At 43.2% G+C, this 16,856-nt stretch overlaps 1 protein-coding gene across 2 annotated transcripts in view; it reads right to left on the reverse strand.

Annotated features, from left to right (window-relative positions):
• Window positions 1–16,856, reverse strand: part of MMP16 (matrix metallopeptidase 16) — a 234,055-nt gene that overhangs the window by 86,104 nt on the left and 131,095 nt on the right. The window contains exons 2-4 of one of the 2 annotated variants that reach the window (XM_077270783.1): window positions 12,269–12,417; window positions 2,804–2,818; window positions 1,504–1,626 (exon numbers count right to left, since the gene is read on the reverse strand). In XM_077270783.1, coding sequence (XP_077126898.1) covers window positions 1,504–1,626; window positions 2,804–2,818; window positions 12,269–12,417 — 287 coding nt within the window. The remainder of the gene's footprint in view (window positions 1–1,503; window positions 1,627–2,803; window positions 2,819–12,268; window positions 12,418–16,856) is intronic. The other variant, XM_077270784.1, reaches the window with a different exon arrangement.

The following is a 16,856-nucleotide window of genomic DNA, read 5'->3' on the forward strand; positions in this document are numbered from 1 at the left end:
AATCATTTTTTTACCTTTAGGCTCTGTGTACATCTCAATATTAACTATGCTTTGTGCAGCGAAGACTGGTGATGAGCAGATCATTTGTCGAATTTACTTGAAAAATGTATGTATGATCGAACAGATGACCTGTGGCTCGTGAAGCACAGTGCTAAAACTCTTTCCCGCACCTTCCCATGTCCACCACTCTGCCAACTCTGTCTGATAGCAAAATTCCACCATGATCAGTGAGGTGTACAGATTACCAAGTAGTTCCAGAATGACTTGTAGATTCCAGAATGACTTGTCGATATCCTCCTGCAGCACCCAGAAGGATATCTGCCAACTCTTCTGAGAATCCGGGGCTGCTCCTTTTCGTCTTCCTCACATGTCCATACAAAAGACAACATGAAAAACCGGTACTGGTGTCATCAATGTTTTCCATCTGTGTGTCTGTTATTACCATCAGTGTGTCATCAGTGTGCCATCCGTGTGCCCGTCTTTACCATCAGTGTGTCATCCGTAAGTTGTTTTTAATCATCCTTCGCACATCCTGGTCAGTCCTGTACTGGAAAAACCAGTAATGGTGAGATCTATAGTCCGTGTCCGTGTGTGCTATCAGTGTGACCAGTAGCTGCCTATGACCAGCGATGACATCATTAAGGTTACCACTGGTCACAGGCACCATTTCTCATGCTCAACTGTGTTCCGGCTGGCATGATGAGAAGTCGCATCACTGATGTGACCGCTCACATACCATCTGCCTCGTCGTGGGACATGGGAGCTAATGGATTATCCACAGAAGGGTGAGTATAAATTTGCTTTTTATTTTTGGTGAATAACTGGGTAAAAGAGGGTTGTGGCTTTTTTATTTCAAATAAAGGACTTTGTGTGTTTACTTCAATTATAGGTGGCACTAGAGTTCTAGTCCTCATCCTCTCTGAAGAGACAATATGCATATTTCCCAGAGGAGATTGCGGCTTAAAAGTGTCCTCATCTCGGCATGCTTAACATATCAATCTAAGCAAGGAGAAACGTTACCCTTTGGATCTCGGTCAGACGCCTCTCACAGCCAAACCAGATCTCGCACTTTGCACTGGTGAGGAGCAGTACCCCGAAACTCAGTGTCTGCAAATTGAGATTCTGTTTTTGGCTTTTATCCTAAGTCATGTCACAAGGCTCGTTAAAGGGTCAACACTGACATTTAGGATTGCTACTTCCAATAGGTGGCACTAGAGTTCTAGTCTTCTTCCTCTCTGAAGAGACAATTTCAACATTTCAATTAAAGGACTTTACTTTGTCGGTATATTTATTAAATTTGTGCATATCATCATAGGTCACAATGGGCACGTGTGGCGTCCATGAAAAAAACAAGTACCACACATACTGAAAACATGGACATGTGAAGGTGGCCTTCCGGCCTTCCTGTCAGCCTCTTGGACTTTGCGGGAGAATCAGCCAGCATATTCTTAGTGGAAATGGAGAAGTATAAGGCTAAAATGAAGCTTCTGGGGTCCTTCTCACCTGTATGTGATATGCTTGTGATTCCACTTCTGCCCAGTTAAGGCATAACGTTTTCGGCGGACACTAAATCTGGAAATGCCACTTTTCTGGTCCGGCACACCACATCGTGGTTTCTTCATCCAGCTACAATGAAGAAAAAAAAATGAAATGACACCGAAACAGGCAACCGGCTCATCCGAGGACGCAGACGAGACTGCGCAGAAGATATATAGATGGAAGGTGGAAATGTTACATGTACCAGACCAGCACAGATCCTGTCAGGATACTACATGGCTCAGTGGTTATAGGGCTGGCAGAATATACACAGGTGCACATGTAACACTTACACATCTAATAATTCAACATCTAAACCCACTTACACATGAAAATTCAGTAGTAACTGCATTGATTATTAACCTTATTCTCAAAGGGGCATTCAGGATTACAAAAACATGGCTGCCTTCGGTGAAAAAAAAAAAACCTCATCGCGTGATTGAATCCACTCACTGAAATGGCTGTAATACCAGACACAGCCTGTAGACACCGGTGGTGCTGTTTTTGGAAGAAAGTAGCCATATTTTTTCAATCCTTGAAAACCCCTTTAACCCTGCATCTAGCCCACCAGCTGTGCTCCGGCCTCCATACATATTGTGATCATTACATGCAGTTGACAGGAGCACAGTATTACCACATAAAGAATATTGACAAATTCAGGGACAATTGTTTGGCTAAATAAAAATCAATTGGGTTTCATTAAAGGTTTTGCATTGTTTGCCCTTATAGCCGCCTATGAGTTAACTTAGACAATCCCAGTGAGCTCCTTCTGATAGGAGAGTTTGTGAGCCCCTCTCAGCTGATTTATGGCTACAAAAGTTCAGCTCAACTTTGACGAGGTCATAAATCAGCACAGGAGGAGCACAGAAAAAAGGGAGATAAGAGTTATAAATTCTTCCATCACAGCAAGCTCACTGGTAGATTCTCAGGTACGTCATACTACAGCCAAAAATAATTAGTGCAATAAAGAGGCTATACAAGGCATTAAAAAATCTGAGCCGGGGTTTGACATATTACTGCACCCTGGTGATACAACATACATAGACATCAGTGGAAATCAGCAGAAAAGCCGCAGGTCGGCAAATATACTGGATTGTCAAATATGTATTCGGAGGCACAGTGGTAAGTACACTTCCTCTGTCTGAGGAATATTAGCCAGGTATAACATCTGCACCACAATATTGATAAGTGAGAATGTACGATCTGATCACAGCCACAGTGATAGACAGATACGATGACAGCAATGAAAAATATCAGGAATTCTCACCTCATTGTGATTTGACTACATCAAAGAAGGGAAGCAGAGAGGAAAAAAACAGAAAAACACGATTACACACCATTACATCGTATTCCAGAGATCAGAATGGTTAGCACACAGGACACATTTTTCATATGAGATTTTATTGCTAATAGTATCACTCTACAACAGAGGTCCTCCCCAACCTTTCTAACCTTGATAGCTACATCCAGCTCTGAGAGAGGGTCGCAAGCCACATCCAGCTGAGAGAGGGTCGCGAGCCACATCCAGATCAGAGAGAGGGTCTCGAGCCACATTCAACTCTGAGAGAGGGTCGCGAGCCACATCCAGCTAGGAGACAGTCGCGAGCCACATCCAGCTCTGAGAGAGGGTCGCGAGCCACATCCAGCTAGGAGACAGTCGCGAGCCACATCCAGCTCTGAGAGAGGGCTGCGGGCCACATCCAGCTCTGAGAGAGGGTCGCAAACCACATCCAGCTGAGAGAGGGTCACGAGCCACATCCATATCAGAGAGAGGGTCGCGAACCACATTCAATTCTGAGAGAGGGTCGCGAGCCACATCCAGCTCTGAGAGAGGACTGCGAGCCACATCCAGCTTAGAGAGAGTGTCGCAAGCCACATCCAGCTCTGAGAGAGGGCTGTGAGCCACATCCACCTAAGAGAGGGTCGCAAGCCGCATCTAGCTGAGAAACGGTCACGAGCCACATCCAGCTCTGAGAGAGGGCTGCGAGCCACATCCAGCTGAGAGAGGGTCGCAAGCCACATTCAACTCTGAGAGAGGGTCGCGAGCCACATCCAGCTAGAAGATGGTCGCAAGCCACATCCAGCTCTGAGAGAGGGCTGCGAGCCACATCCAGCTGAGAGAGGGTTGCAAGCCACATCCAGCTCTGAGAGATAGCTGTGAGTCACATCCAGCTGAGAGAGGGTCGCGAGCCACATCAAGCTGAGAAACAGTCACGAGACACATCCAGCTCTGAGAGAGGGCTGCGAGCCACATCCAGCTGAGAGAGGGTCACAAACCACATTCAACTCTGCTAGAGGGTCGCGAGCCACACACAGCTAGAAGACGGTCGCGAGCCACATCCAGCTCTGAGAGAGGGCTGCGAGCCACATCTAGCTGAGAGAGGGTCGCAAGCCACATCCAGCTCTGAGAGATAGCGGTGAGTCACATCCAGCTGAGAGAGGGTCACAAACCACATTCAACTCTGTTAGAGGGTCACTAGCCACATCCAGCTAGAAGATGGTCACGAGCCACATCAAGCTCTGAGAGAGGGTCGCGAGCCACATCCAGCTGAGAGAGAGAGGGTTGCAAACCATTCAATTCTGAGAGAGAGTCGCGAGCCACATCCAGCTGGGAAACGGTCACAAGCCACATCCAGCTCTGAGAGAGGGCTGCGAGCCACATCCAGCTTAGAGAGAGGGTCGTGGGCCACATTCAACTCAGAGAGGGTCGCGAGCCACATTCAGCTGGGAGACGGTTGCGAGCCACATCCAGATGAGAGAGTCGCAAACCACATTCAATTCTGAGAGAGGGTCGCGAGCCACATCCAGCTGGGAAACGGTCACGAGCCACATCCAGCTCTGAGAGAAGGCTGCATGCCACATCCAGCTTAGAGAGTGGGTCACAGGCCACATCCAGCTCAGAGAGAGGGTCGCGAGCCACATCCAGCTGGGAGACGGTCGCAAGCCACATCCAGCTCTGAGAGAGGGCTGCGAGCCACATCCAGCTCTGAGAGAGGGCCATGGGCCACATTCAACTCAGAGATAGGGTCGCGAGCCACATCCAGCTTTGATAGAGGGTCAAGTGCCTCATCCACCTCTGACAGAGGGTTGCGAGCCACATCCAGCTCTGGCAGAGGGTCAAGTGCCACATCCAGCTGAAAGTGGGTCACGAGCCACACTCAGCTCTGAGAGAGCCACATCCACTCTCACCCCCCTCACAGTAGTGACAACCAAAGCCCCCATTACGGGTATAAAAAGAAACAAAGTTTTTCTACAGAAATTAGCCAGAAGCAGAATATCAAGATCCAGGGGTTCCCACAATACCCCCATTCAGTATTCTCCCATCAAGCACTCCATCACACTGTCGCATCTAGCTTTGAGTCTCTGTTGTGAATTCTGCTCTTGGGTTCCCCCCGGTGGTTGCTGGTGGTAATGCTGTTGTCCCTGGGTTGCAATCCTGGGCAGGTGTTCCTGCTGATTGCAGCTCTGACTGGGGTATTTAGGTGTGCAGGATTCATTAGCCATTGCCAGTTGCCCATTGTTCTTGGAGGTTATTCATCTCTGTCTGGTTCCTCCTGCCCTGCTGCCAAATCAGCCAAGATAAGTGTCTGGTTTTGTTTCTGCTGCACACATGCGGTGTGCTTTACAATTCAGTGCTATTCATTGTTTTTTCTTGTCCAGCTTAGACTGTGTTTGGATATTTTCAGTCCAGTTGGATTCTCAGGAGATGCAGAGATACATTCCATGACTTTAGTTAGATTGTGGAATTTTTGTATTTTCTGCTGTGGATATTTTTAGGGTTTTAATACTGACCAGGGTGGATAAAAATCAATGTTTTTTTAAAAAAATCAAAAAAATCGGATTTTTTTGATTTAAATTGGATTTTTTTGATTTAAATCGGATTTTTTTCAATAAACTGCTTTTTGAGGAAAATATTTTACCATCCAAAGGTTCTTCCATCATGAGATAAAGCCGAGTTGTTTAACTCAGTAGAATAAAGGCTGTATATGTGTAACATTCACAATGCCATGCTCTTCCAGAGGTTTCTGTAGGATGCTGACTATCCAACAAGTTTGGGCATGTCAACTGAATGGAAAAAGAAACTAAACCAAAAGTGAAACCAAGCTAGAAGTGTGGAATTAAAGGGGCAGTATGAACAAAATGTGGAGGCTATTAATAGTTTATACAATTAAGACATGCTGCTTTTAAACACCTACCTATTGCCATATAGTAAAACAAAAAAGATTTTTACTTACTTTGGGGTCCCCCCCTCACCCTGGCGTTAGATCGTTGCCCCTAGTTTCGTCCGTGTAACTATGGGCGCACATGCGCACTGCTCTCACTTCTCATTTTAATCGTGATTTATATTAAAAAAAACCTTTTGATTTAAATCAGTGATTTAAATCATGATTAAAATCATGATTTAAATCGATCCGATTTAAATAGAAAAAAATCTTTTGATTTAAATCGTGATTTAAATCATGATTTAAATCGGCGTGATTTAAATCAATCCACCCTGATACTGACCGCTTAGAATTCTGTCCTATCCTTTCCTATTTAGCTAGCATGGCCTCTTTTGCTAAATCCTGATTTCTGCCTGCGTGTGTCTTTCCTCTAATACTCACAGTCAATATTTGTGGGGGGCTGCCTATCCTTTGGGGTTCTGCTCTGAGGCAAGATAGAATTCCCATTTCCATCTATAGGGGTATTTAGTCCTCCGGCTGTGTCGAGGTGTCTAGGATGTGTTAGGTACACCCCATGGCTACTTCTAGTTGCGGTGTCAGTTTAGGGTTTGCGGTCAGTACAGGTCCCACCTTCTCCTGAGAAAGTCTCATGCGGCTCCAAGGTCACCAGATCACAACAAGTCTCATCCTGTGTCCAGCGTACCAAACATAAAATTATCTCTAAACCCCTAAGACCAGTATATGTGCAATGCATCCAGATCTGCTCTTCTGTGCAGGGCTGCTCACAAAATTCACCATTTTCAGATGAGATCTTCATACCTGTTTGCTAGACCTGGAGGTAATGCACCAAACGGGCTGACAGCCGCGAGCCACAATTCATTAAACCACGAGCCATATATGGCTCCTGAGCTACATTTTGGGGACCCTTGCTCTCCAATGTCAGGATGACTGCACAATCCTTTTGGATAGTTTTGATTGATGAAATTATCATTTTCTGAGTCCATAAAATGGCTATCCTCATATCAGGATTATACGAACAATCTAACGTTTTTTTCACAGTAAGGGCATCAGTCTCATCAAGTCTAATTGTTCTATTTATTAACGTATGCAGTTTGCATTATAAAATCTGGTGACACATCCACGTTACGACTAATAGAGTTATCTAGTTTTGAAAATTCATTATCCTGTACCCAAATAGAGGGTTGTCTTCTGTTCACAATCCAAATCTCTTTGCCAGAGTGAAAAGTGGTTACAAAGAGCGTCTCTCGTATTGAGGACTTGTCCTGTTCCTGTATTACACAGAATTTCACGGGTTATCCAGAACTTTTATTATATTTGCTAAGAGGCTAAGAACTTACCGAGAGGTATTTGCTAACTACCTGCCTGTTCTACACAGGGACAATTTCTGCCAGTAATTCCCCAGCTTCATTTCACCTCTCGACTACCTAGCAGCTTTTCCCCTTCTGTCTAAGGGGCATCACTGCCGATGGCATGCTGATTGACAGCTGGCTTCTCGCAGTTAGGCAGCGGGGAGCCGGCTTTCAATCAGCATGACATCAGCAGAGACGCCCCAGCAAAGTGAAAGAGAAGAAATCGCTTTGTGGACGTGACATCAGTGTAAGCTAAAGAATCGCAAGCAGGAGAGGTCCATGACCACCCTGAGCCAGTATGAATCTTTCCCAGAACAGAACAGGCAGGTAGTTAGCAACTGCATGCCTTCAAGTTCCTAGCTCCATACACAAAAATAATAAAAGTCCTGGTTAACCCCTGTAATAGGCTTTCCATTCATTTTGCTTTAAAGTTTACATATTGTAAGATGTCTTATAAAGGAAGAAATGAGCCATACTTACTACCAGATTCACCCTCCCACCCAAGCACTGCAGTGTGATGTATCAGAACTGATGGAAGTCCCAACCACTAATCACGGGACCATGGCTTTAGAGGTCAGGGTGTTGGGACTGTTAGACAGCAGCGCTGGAGTGGAGCGAGGATTGTGGTGCTGAGTGCTCCATCACAACTCTTAACAGTATGGGTGCTTGAGAACACAGATTCTGCTAACAATATAGCAGACCAGGCAGCTCACGACCAAACAGGCCCGTCTGGCATTTGCCAGAATTGCCAGATGGCCAGTCCGGCCCTGTGAGTATGGCTTCTTTCTCTCTTTTGTAAGCCACCTTATCTTCTGTAAATTTAAACATAAAATGTGTACAACCCCTTTAACTTCCTCTGTGGTAGCAGAAGAAAACCAAACACTTACAAGTTTCCCCACAGATTACAGCTGACTGCCGGGAGTCCCCAAATGGGGACATTGTGATAATGAAAGAGTCCTGTGACAATACACTTAAGTAGAAATTAAACATGTAGAAATAAAAAGTTCTGCAACTTTCTAAAATACTTTGCACTTTAGTTAACATCATGGATGTTGTGCCTGCCGAGATCAACGACTTTAGGTGAGCAGCCCAGGCACCCCATCTTCTATTTGGTAATATAGATTCACAAATGGGGCGCTTCTCCTTTCTCTGTTGAAAAAATACTGATGACACGTTTCCTTTAAGTGTTTGGCTGTGGACCTGGTCTGTGTAGGTAGAGAGCTCCCCAGTCCAGCATGGCTCGTGGAGGACATCCTGTCTTATCACAACGCAACATAATGGTAGAAAGACAGTAAGACATGAGTGGGAAGCAGAATACGTATTTTGAAACCCATTTATAGTGTTACAATATTTAGGAGCCATGTGGATAAATATATAGGGTACTGACTTATTACAATGGAACATGACAATTATCACTTACAATCTATTGTCTGGCACATAACGTTTCTTAGTCTAACAGAGTCTGACAGCTACCGACGACTTCCTGACAGACTGTGATATCTGCTGCAATCTCTTCATTAATCAAGTTCCTAAAATATATTTATGTAATGTGCCTAATCTCTGCTATTTATGTAGAAAGCTGAAAGTGGAAAAATACAAAAAAGTGTTGCCAGCTAGAGACATAAAAGGGATATCGGCTTCATAGACCAGAGTCTCACACTCTTGGACCTTGCTCTATGTGTCAGAGAAGAAAGAATGACTCTTCACTTGGGGAACAGGCCCATCCATGGGTTTCTTGTTCAGATCTTAGAGAAAAACGAACCCGAACTTAAAAGTTTGGGGTTCGTACTGGACATTCAGTGTCCGGTGATAAATGCCAAAAGCCGACTAAGGCCTTTTTCACACTAGCGTCGGTATGGGTCCGTGGCTATGCATCGGGCCGACGTACCGACGCACGTTGTGAAAATGTGGCACGACGTGGGCAGCGGATGCAGTTTTTCAACGCATCCGCTGCCCAGTCTAAAGTCCGGTGAGGAGGGGGCGGAGTTTCGGCGCGGTAGAAAATGGAGGACGCGACGTGCGAAAAAACTTTCACTTTAACATTTTTTTGCTACGACGGCTCGCCAAATACCGACGGATCCAGTGCACGACGGACGCGACGTGTGGCCATACGTCGGAATCCGTCAGCAATACAAGTCTATGGAAAAAAAAACGCATCCTGAGGGCACATTTGCAGGATCCGTTTTTTTTTTCCCAAAACTACGGATTGCGACGTACGTCACACGACGCAAGTGTAAAAGAGGCCTTACCCGGAAGTCTGTAGCAATGTTCGGAGTTCGGCGGGAAGACCGTTGCAGAGAGATAGTTTTTTTTTTTTTTTACAGATCCAAAGTTCAAGTCTCCTTTGTTTCAAATGGGTTCAGGTACAGTTATAGCATCCGAACCGAACTTTGGACTAAATTCTGGGTTGGGTACCAGAACTTCCACTGATTCACTCATCCCTACCAGATATTTAACTGAAGAGCCTTAATGAAATACTAGACTTTTTTCCTGCAAGTATCTTGGATTGTTATTGGCCCCAGGAGCCGAACCTGCAGCATTTTGTCATGATCTGCTTAGTTTGTGGGATTAATCTGGACGGCCTCACTCTGGGTTTCTGGGAGGCTTCTTACAGCCTCATTGTGGGGGTCATTCTTCGTAGCTTATACTATTACCCTAATGGGTGCAGAAAATCTACCACATCAAAAACTCTCCAAAAAGCGCATTGTGGGAACGTAGCCTTATGAATTAATATCAAAACGTTATTATTAAATGTCCCTTCGACATTCCTGGACCTTAATCTGTATCATGAGCAGAAATATCTTCAGTACATACAGGTCCTTCTCAAAAAATTAGCATATAGTGTTAAATTTCATTATTTACCATAATGTAATGATTACAATTAAACTTTCATATATTATAGATTCATTATCCACCAACTGAAATTTGTCAGGTCTTTTATTGTTTTAATACTGATGATTTTGGCATACAACTCCTGATAACCCAAAAAACCTGTCTCAATAAATTAGCATATCAAGAAAAGGTTCTCTAAACGACCTATTACCCTAATCTTCTGGATCAACTAATTAACTCTAAACACATGCAAAAGATACCTGAGGCTTTTAAAAACTCCCTGCCTGGTTCATTACTCAAAACCCCCATCATGGGTAAGACTAGCGACCTGACAGATGTCAAGAAGGCCATCATTGACACCCTCAAGCAAGAGGGTAAGACCCAGAAAGAAATTTCTCAACAAATAGGCTGTTCCCAGAGTGCTGTATCAAGGCACCTCAATGGTAAGTCTGTTGGAAGGAAACAATGTGGCAGAAAACGCTGTACAACGAGAAGAGGTGACCGGACCCTGAGGAAGATTGTGGAGAAGGACCGATTCCAGACCTTGGGGAACCTGAGGAAGCAGTGGACTGAGTCTGGTGTGGAAACATCCAGAGCCACCGTGCACAGGCGTGTGCAGGAAATGGGCTACAGGTGCCGCATTCCCCAGGTAAAGCCACTTTTGAACCATAAACAGCGGCAGAAGCGCCTGACCTGGGCTACAGAGAAGCAGCACTGGACTGTTGCTAAGTGGTCCCAAGTACTTTTTTCTGATGAAAGCAAATTTTGCATGTCATTCGGAAATCAAGGTGCCAGAGTCTGGAGGAAGACTGGGGAGAAGGAAATGCCAAAATGCCTGAAGTCCAGTGTCAAGTACCCACAGTCAGTGATGGTGTGGGGTGCCATGTCAGCTGCTGGTGTTGGTCCACTGTGTTTCATCAAGGGCAGGGTCAATGCAGCTAGCTATCAGGAGATTTTGGAGCACTTCATGCTTCCATCGGCTGAAATGCTTTATGGAGATGAAGATTTCATTTTTCAGCACGACCTGGCACCTGCTCACAGTGCCAAAACCACTGGTAAATGGTTTACTGACCATGGTATTACTGTGCTCAATTGGCCTGCCAACTCTCCTGACCTGAACCCCATAGAGAATCTGTGGGATATTGTGAAGAGAAAGTTGAGAGACGCAAGACCCAACACTCTGGATGAGCTTAAGGCCGCTATTGAAGCATCCTGGGCCTCCATAACATCTCAGCAGTGTCACAGGCTGATTGCCTCCATGCCACGCCGCATTGAAGCAGTCATTTCTGCCAAAGGATTCCCGACCAAGTATTGAGTGCATAACTGAACATTATTATTTGATGGTTTTTTTGTTTGTTATTAAAAAACACTTTTATTTGATTGGACGGGTGAAATATGCTAATTTATTGAGACAGGTTTTTTGGGTTTTCAGGAGTTGTATGCCAAAATCATCAGTATTAAAACAATAAAAGGCCTGACAAATTTCAGTTGGTGGATAATGAATCTATAATATATGAAAGTTTAATTGTAATCATTACATTATGGTAAATAATGAAATTTAACACTATATGCTAATTTTTTGAGAAGGACCTGTACATCGGCAGCAAAGTCAACACAAAAGAAGGGTCGGAGAAGACGACAAAGAAGATGGTTCAGGAAAAACAATGCAGGTGCTGTCCTGATGTCTTGTGCATCAAGAGTGATGAGGATAAAGGGAATCTGTCACCAGATGTTTGCTACCTCATCTGAGAGCAGCATGATGTAGAGGAAGAGACCCTGATTCCAGTGATGCATTACTTAATATACTGGGTGCAGCAGTTGTGACACAATCAAAGTTTATAAGTGTAACATGTAGCAGAGCTCAGAAAGCTACCCCTGCTCAGGCCACAGCTTTCTTTGTACATTGTATATTGACAGTGCGCTACTAATCAGGGCTGGAGGCGGAGTTGGACCAGGAAGCACGGGAGCTGTAGTCTGGGAAGTGATGATCTCCTGCTGATAAAGCACTGATTGTGTTCAAACAACAGCACACAGCCTAATAAGTGACATATCTCTGAAATCAGTGTCTCAGCCCCTACCTTGTGCTGCACTCAGATTACATAGCAAAAACCTGCTGACAGATTCTCTTTAACCCAGCATATAAAAGACGCTGTGTGCACATACACGAAGTGGCCAATTAGAGCCGACTTCAGTGGATTAACAGTATGTACGAAGGGGAATAACTTTCATACTTTGCATAAAACTGTATAACACATATGACGTGGAAAGTCAAATTCATTAAAAAACATTTTTAGAAATGCGTAAAAACCAGTATAAGAGACATCTAGTGCACTGCATACAATTCCACAGTAAGGAAAATCTACTTACTCAATTGTAAATCTGTCAACTGTTTTTGTAACATTGATACCATAGAATTGCTGCATAGCAGCTATAGCAGATTGCATGGTTTCCGCAGAGCGCAATAACGACATTCTGGGGTCTGATGGTGGAAGGTAGCCGTATTTTTGCAGCCAACCCTGAAAACGAATTAAAAAAATATATATGAATATATGTTAAAAGATTAATAAAAGACAATAATAATAAATTGTTATATATTTACCTAAATAAGTGTATTATATTATATTTATATAATTATCAGTCATAAAATACAAAACGCGAAGTCAGATTCAGCATCAATGTCCAGTATTATACAGGTCAGCACTTTGGACTTTCTACAGCAGTCACGACTTCTTTTGTCGCGTCAGTGGTCTCATTAAAATGTGTAGTGTCCTATAAGGGAGGACATGCATCATTCTGACAAGCAAGTGAGGAGGCAGTTCTGTCGATCCAGGTTGGGTCTGTATGGAAAACTGATAAATGTTAAGGAACCAAAAATGCTTTTTGCTTGCAGACACCGGTGTATATATATCACAAATATACCCTGCAAAAAACAGGGCATACTATAGGGAGGGAAATAAGGAGGCCCAATGACCTCTAGCAATGACCAGCCTCTATCCCCAGTACTACTCATATTTCCTGCTGCAAGTCATAACAGTTTGATAAGATTTAAATTATACATTATTATGTAAATATTTTAGACCTGATGCAGCTGCTGTACTTACTGTGAAAATCCATGTCAGAATGTTTGGATAATCTTCTATGAAATGTAACTCTTCTTCATCCACATAGCATGATTGACAGCTCCTCAGTGTCCCCCTTCACTCGTGCTGCTGAATCTGTGCCCAACTAGTTTAACTGACAGTTCCTCAGTGTCCCTCCTCCCTCCTGCTGCTGAGATTTTGCACTGCTCAGTACAAGCTGCAGCTGTCAGTCTGACAAGGATTTTCAAAGTGAATACACCAGTCTCATCAGGTCTAAACGATCTACGTAAAAATGTAAAAAAAAAAGTCGGTCTACTTGAAGATGGATACATACACAGAAATACAAGTGTTCCCTCAAGTCACAATGAAGCTCCTTCAGTACCCCAAAGCTCCTGTTATCTACATAGCAAGTATTTTTTTTTATCTTGCAGTTACAGTTCCTTGCTTTTACGTTTGACAACTTGCCTTGTCTGATTTAATGATTTACTTTTTGTTCCTCATTTTTTTCTTATTTTGGGTTGACATTTTTAATGGCTTTGGAATCAATTATGAGAAGATAAAACCCGTCCAAAGGGGTTGATTTCCTAGGTAGGACCAGCCTTGTTGACCAGCATAAAATAAGTGCAAAAAAACAAAAGGGTACAGTCTTCCATAATTAGCGATTAGTTCTTTCATGTTAATCAAGCTACAAATTAAATCAGATTGGCTTTTATGATTTTCTTAGTTGTTCTTGAAACCATTGAGTCAGGTGTGTGCTTCATGAGCTTTAGCAAAACTAAAGAAATGAGCCAATGCGTAAACTGGTATATGTGCAAGATTTAAGAGCACGTTCACACTGTGGCCATTTCACAGACAAAAACCAAGAAAAAAAGAAAATGACCATACACCCTATAGTAGGTAAATAAATAAGTACATAGTATATGTGAATAACAGAGCACTTCCGTAAACACTATTTTGATCAAAAAAGACTAAAAGCCATCCAACCACAACAAGGTATACCCAATCAGGATGGTCCTATCCTGTCTCTAGTATTAAAACTTCACCTTGTGTCTGCCGAACTCAATGTGAATAAGGTCAGAGGAGAACTGGGGCCCGACTGTTCAGACACCCGTTCATGGGAAGCAATCATATATAGATGAAATGCCTAGCCCAGAAAGGGGGAGCGCCACCCCTGTTTGTATGAAGTGCAAGAAACTACAGCAAAACCAAAGAAGTGAGCCGGAGCATAAGCCGGTATACATGAAATGTGTAAGAGCACGTTCACGCTGTGGCCATCTCACAGACGAAACTCAAGAAACAAAATAACCATATACCCTATAGTAAGAGTACATATAAATAACATAGTAAACACTATTTTGATCAAAATCGTAGAAGCCATCCCACCACAACAAGGTGTACCCAATCGGGATGGTCCTATCCTGCCTCTAGTATTAAAACTTCATCTTGTGAGAGTCAATGTCAATGTTAATAAGGGTAGAACAGGACCAGGCCCCAAATGTTCAGACACCTGTTCAGGGGAAGCTGTATAGATGAAATGCCTAGCTCAAAGTGCAAGAAACTACAGCAAAACCAAAGAAGTGAGCCAGAGCATGAGACTGTATACATGAAATATGTAAGAGCACGTTCACACTGTGGCCATCTCACAGACAAAACTCAAGGAACAAAAAAAGCATACACCATACAGTAACACACACCCCCAGGAAGAAGCACAACGAAACGCACGTCGGGGCTGTAAGGTTGTTACTTGGCTGAGCACATTGGAAAAGACACCGATCAGGTAATATGTGTAGGGTGTGGGATATGCTTTTATTTTAATGTTTGGTATTCACAGTAACTAGTGTGAACCATGGAGTGTATTGAGGTCTGATCGATCCATGGCTTAAGTTCCTGGTTGAACTTTGCCTTGCACCTTAAGGAGTGCACTAAATTATGTGCATCTCTGAACAGCGTTTTCTGCCCACTTTTGTATGGTTACATCTTTGATCAAATTATAATGTATCTTGCTCTAGTTGACCTTATTTGTATTTGTTGGTCTGTTTGAGGCACCATATTTAATATTTGTTTGTATATATGTATTTTAACTATTTGTAATAAAGATCTTTGTTTTATATATTGGTTTTACACTTCTTTAAATACCCAGTGTATTTTACTGTGGTATTGATATGTTTTAATGTTATATGAAGTGTTGCCCATTCCTTAAGAGAATATGGTCTTGGGTATTACGCTTACACCATACAGTAACAGTACATATAAATATCATAGGGTACTTAGTAAACACTATTTTGATCAAATAAGAGTAGAAGCCATCCCACCACAACAAGGTATACCCAATCGGGATGATTCTATCCTGCCTATAGTATTAAAACTTCATCTTGTGTCAGCCAATGTCAATGTTAATAAGGGTGGAGCAGGACTGGGCCCCAAATGTTAAGACACCCATCCAGGGGAAGCTACATAGATGAAATGCCTAGCTCAAAGTGCAAGAAACTACAGCAAAACCAAAAAAGTGAGCCGAAACATGAGCCGGTGTACATTAAATGAGTAAGAGCACGTTCACGCTGTGGCCATCTCACAGACAAAACTCAAGGAACAAAATAAGCATACACCATACAGTAATAGTACATATAAATATCATAAGGTACTTAGTAAACACTATTTTGATCAAAAAAGAGTAGAAGTCATCCCACCACGACAAGGTGTACCCAATTGGGATGGTCCTATCCTGCCTCTAGTATTAAAACTTTATCTTGTGTCAGCCAACGTCAATGTTAATAAGGGTGGAGTAGGACCGGGCCCCAAACATGCAGACACGCGTTCATGGGTAGCTGAATAGATGAAATGCCTGGCTCAAAGTGCAAGAAACTACAGCAAAACCAAAGAAATGAGCCGGTATACATGAAATGTGTAAGAGCACGTTCATGCTGTGGCCATCTTACAGACAAAACTCAAGGAACAAAAAAAGCATACACCATACAGTAACAGTACATATAAATATCATAGGGTACTTAGTAGACACTATTTTGATCAAATAAGAGTAGAAGCCATCCCACCACAAGGTGTACCCATTTGGGATGGTCCTATCCTGCCTCTAGTATTAAAACTTCATCTTGTGTCAGCCAATGTCAATGTTAATAAGAGTGGAGCAGGACCGGGCCGCAAATGTTAAGACACCCGTTCAGGTGAAGCTGTATAGATGAAATGCCTGGCTCAAAGTGCAAGAAACTACAGCAAAACCAAATAAGTGAGCCGGAACATGAGCCGGTATACATGAAATGTGTAAGAGCACGTTCACGCTGTGGCCATCTCACAGACAAAACTTAAGGAACAAAAAAACCATACACCATACAGTAATAGTACATATAACTATCATAGGGTACTTAGTAAACACTAGTTTGATAAAATAAGAGTAGAAGCCATCCCACCACGACAAGGTGTACCCAATCGGGATGGTCCTATCCTACCTCTAGTATTAAAACTTAATCTTGTGTCAGCCAATGTCAATGTTAATAAGGGTAGAGCAGGACCGGGCCACAAACGTTCAGACACACCTTCATGGGAAGCTTTATAGATGAAATGCCAAGCTCAAAAAAGGGACCACAACCCTGTTTGTACAATGTACAAAAATCAACAGCAAAACCAAAGAAATGAGCTGGACCATAAGGCGGTATACATGAAATGCATGAGAGCACGTTCACACTTTCTTGAGACCACAGAGTCGGGTGCCTGCTTCATGTAGCTGTAGTATAATGCTTCTGACTCAATTTCACAGGTAAACTTTAAAGACAGCAGAGTTTAGGAATATTTTGACAGGTTTGGTTGCCCAATATATATCACTAAAATATCACCGAGTATTAAGCAAGAGCATGTAAAGGGCA

The sequence above is a fragment of the Ranitomeya variabilis genome, chromosome 6 (assembly GCF_051348905.1).
Source record: "Ranitomeya variabilis isolate aRanVar5 chromosome 6, aRanVar5.hap1, whole genome shotgun sequence".
NCBI classification, from domain to species: Eukaryota; Metazoa; Chordata; class Amphibia; order Anura; family Dendrobatidae; genus Ranitomeya; species Ranitomeya variabilis.